The sequence below is a fragment of the Lycium barbarum genome, chromosome 8 (assembly GCF_019175385.1).
Source record: "Lycium barbarum isolate Lr01 chromosome 8, ASM1917538v2, whole genome shotgun sequence".
In the NCBI taxonomy this organism is placed as follows: Eukaryota; Viridiplantae; Streptophyta; class Magnoliopsida; order Solanales; family Solanaceae; genus Lycium; species Lycium barbarum.
In genome coordinates, this window is record NC_083344.1 from 116,122,332 (window position 1) to 116,126,228 (window position 3,897).

Genomic DNA, 3,897 nt, shown 5'->3' on the forward strand with positions numbered 1-3,897 from the left:
TGATCGGAGCTCGAATATATTTAAATGCAACCAAAACAAAAGGATACATTAATATATAAATACACTGAAATACACAGTTCCTTCGTGTATTTATATCAACTCGAATACAATCATTTTGAATACACATGTATTCAAAGAAATTAAGGTTGCTTGTATTCTAATGCATTCAAATGCACGCGACATCAAATAAGGTTGAGTACAACTGAATAGTGTATTCAAATACAACAAATTGCCTTGAACTAGCTACAAAATGTAAATACATAGAGCCCGTTTGGATTGGCTTATAAGTTGCTTATAAGCTGTTTTCAGCTTTTTTGAGTGTTTGACTGGCTAGCTTAAAGTCATTTTGTGCTTAAAATAAACTCAAAAAAATAATTGAGCCCATTTGACTTAGCTTATCTAAAGCAGCTTATAAGCTGAAAACAGCTTATAAGCCAAAAAAAAAGTTAGACTACCCCAACTTATTTTTTTTAGCTTATAAGCTGTTTGCAGCTTATAGGCGTAAGCCCATCCAAACAGGCTCATAAAATGTAGCTACAAGTTGTTAAAAAGGTTCTTAAAAGGTAGTGGTTTATGTAAGTTGTCCTATAATTAATTCAATTATATTAATTCATAATATTTATTTGGATTAATATTTCTTTAATTTAAAATATAATCTAAAATATTTTATGAATTTGTATTCAATAAAATTTAATTGTCTATGATATGTACTAAAATTTCCATGTCCAACAAAAATGCATGTATTTGAGTAGACATCTGTCTTTCTTTCTTTCCCAATTCAGCCGTAACACAAAAACAGAAAGAGAAGCCAAAAAACGAAAATAATGGATCAAGGTTTCAGCCTAGTGGCTATAAATTAAACGTGCATCATTTAGAATAGAGTCACTATACTTCTCATTTTCCACTATTCACGTACCACCTCTAACACAAAACCAAATTAGAGAGGAAAAAAAAGAAAAGGAGGCAAAACCGTTTCTTGAATTGTTTTTTCAGTTTTCACAAGAAGAAAGTAATTCTCTTCTCTTTGTTAATAAGAAATGGGCAAGGACAAGACTATTGGTGTGGCAGTGGATTTTTCAAAGAGTAGCAAGGAAGCTCTAAAATGGACAGTTGAAAACTTGGCTGATAAAGGTGACACAGTTTACATAATACACATCAAAACTCACACTCTCAGTGAGTCCCGCGATCAGCTCTGGGCAAAAACCGGTTCTCGTAAGTTCCTCTATCAATGTAATTTAACATGTTATAAGTACGTCCATTTAGTTGTGGAGTTAAAGGAAATCAAGGGATTTCAATTAAATCCCCTTGGCCAGAAAATTGTGTTCAGCAAATAAGCTAAATATATGAATTGTTGAATTTAAAAATCCCATTGACCTTAGAAAAGATTCCAGTTTAGTGGTAATTAAAGGGGTTCAAATATTGCCTATTTCAATCAAAAGTACAAATACTAGTATGCCACTCTAGTATTTTTCTAAATCCTCCGCCACTAGTTATACCATGTCGTCGCACATTTAACATTCTAGGTAGCTAGTTCCATGTCATGTGCGAGTAGTTATTTTTAGGTGACTCGTATTTGATAGGCATCTATATTTATTTGTTCATGTTTGACTTGTCACTTCCTTTATGAAACAATAAATAAAATGATAAGTTTTACTATATCACCCCCTTGTTATTATTAGTTATCTCACTCATTGTGAAATGAATTGGAAAAAATACTGTGTACTTAAAATAAGTATAAAATGATAAATTATCTCTTAGTTTCCAAACTGCATAAGTAAAAGCGGACATATGCTTTTAATATATGTAGGGGACAATTAAAAATGGTGGAGGGTGTGGTATCTCTTAGATGTCGTGGTGGAGTAAATATTCTTTTTTATTTTTGTATAACTTTTTTTTTTTTTTTTACTTTATGATGTGGGTTTGATTAATTACTTGATTTTTTTTTTTTTTTTTGGTTAGCTCTTATTCCATGGGTGGAATTTCGGGAGCCTGATGTGATGAAGTATTATGATATCAAGAAGACTGATGTCGAAGTTGTTGATTTGCTTGATAAAGCTGCTAAGCAGAAAGAGGCAATTTTGATCTATTAATTACTAGTAGTATATGATTTTCTTAAATATTCTAATAGCCTTCTCTTTAGTCATTTTCTTGAAAGTATTTATCCATTGATTTTTTGTACAGATAAACATTGTGGCAAAAGTGTACTGGGGAGATGCAAGAGAAAAAGTGTGCGACTCTATTGAAGATCTGAAGTTAGATTCTTTGGTCATGGGTAGCAGAGGCCTAAGTGCTATCCAAAGGTACATATTTTCCGCTTAGACAATAAAATCTGTCATTAATCCTATGTAACAATGAATTAGCGATAAATTATATAAAAAAATGTTAGTTACAAGCTATTATTTAGTGGTGAATTAGAGACGAAATTTGTTGCTAATTTCATTTTTTTTTTGTGTAGCGTATTCATTTTCCCTTGCATCCCTATGTGGGATTTACAAAGCAATATTTTACTCCTTTTTTTCAATTCTCTAAGTACTTCACTAAAGTTTGGATAAAAAAATTTCAGGATAATGTTGGGAAGTGTAACAAACTATGTATTGAACAATGCAGCGTGTCCAGTGACTATAGTAAAGGATCCTGATTTCCACAAGCATTAATGACAACTAACTGCTACAACGTGAGCCGTGATGCTCATTGAATAAGAATGTTTTTTACCCTCTTTATATCTCTTGAAGCTTAAGATACATACATATATATATATATATATATATATATATATATATATATATATATATATATATATATTTCTGGCAGGTTATAGCAAGTTACTATTCTCTTTCCTAAGTTATCATATTATATATGTATGCCTTGATATAAAGAGTTATCTATTGTTGTAGGTTCACGTATCTTGATAGTGTAGACTTTTTCTCTTATTGCAAACAATCTCCTATCTCCATACTAATTAAACCGGACAGCTTCATATTCTGGTTTTGAGCAGAAATACTAATTTAACAATTTGCTAGTAATATTTTTCTAGCCAACATCTTATCAACCCTTCCATCCTGGAGCAATGCAACTATGTGTTTGTCTTGGGTTAGGACTTCATTGGGGAAATCATTCAAAGAGTTTTAAGTAAAACTCTTTAGAGTAACGTTTAGTTGGCGTGGCCAGGGCGTTAATTGTTTTAATTAGCTTGGGCACAAGACATTGAGAGTAAGTAGGTATTAATAGTAAAGTTATTATAGGTAAAAAGGAATTTTTTTACTAAGACAATGATTCTATTAAATTACTTACTAGTCCAAGACTTGTTGTAGTTAGGGGTGTACATGGACCGGGTTGGTTCGGATTTTTTAAACACCAAACCAAACCAATTGCGTCGGGTTTTTAAATTTATACACCAAACCAAACCAATAAAATTCGGGTTTTTCAACCTTGGGTTTTCTCGGGTTATTCGGTTTTCTCGGGTTTTTCGGGTTTTTTTTTCGGAATAGTCTTGATACAAAACATATAACTTTTACTTCAAATATTTCTTTAATCCTAGTAAGGTACAACTATATAATTAAGGTGTTTCTTAAAAAAATAATACAAAATGTGAGAAGAGTGATGACATTGTATTAAAATATTTAACAAAAGCTAATAAAATCGGTTAAAATAAATATTGCTAATTAACAAGCCATAAAGAAAATGACCATAATCTAAAAATATTAAGTCATGCTAAACTAAGTACGACAAATAAGTATTAATTACATGACAGAGAAAAAAAACTTAAGTTATGTATTTTCACTCTCTAAATCAATTATGCAAAACTAAACAATAGATATCCAACATTATTGTCATTCCTAATGGTAAATTGAATTTCTTTTGTTAGCATTAGTGTTGAGTTGGTTTTGGTTTGGACTT

General features: G+C 30.9%; 1 protein-coding gene across 2 annotated transcripts; it reads left to right on the forward strand.

The window, feature by feature from the left end:
• The first annotated feature begins 808 nt into the window (after nucleotides 1-808).
• Nucleotides 809-2,939, forward strand: LOC132605324 (universal stress protein PHOS32-like). 2 transcript variants are annotated; one of them, XM_060318508.1, is made up of 4 exons: nucleotides 809-1,230; nucleotides 1,960-2,072; nucleotides 2,182-2,300; nucleotides 2,564-2,939. In XM_060318508.1, the coding sequence occupies exons 1-4, from the start codon at nucleotides 1,038-1,040 to the stop codon at nucleotides 2,652-2,654; spliced, it is 516 nt and encodes a 171-aa protein (XP_060174491.1). In that variant the 5' UTR covers nucleotides 809-1,037; the 3' UTR covers nucleotides 2,655-2,939. The 2 variants fall into 2 exon arrangements, with proteins under 2 accessions (XP_060174491.1, XP_060174492.1); XM_060318509.1 differs by having other exon boundaries at nucleotides 816-1,212.
• The last annotated feature ends 958 nt before the right edge of the window (nucleotides 2,940-3,897 follow it).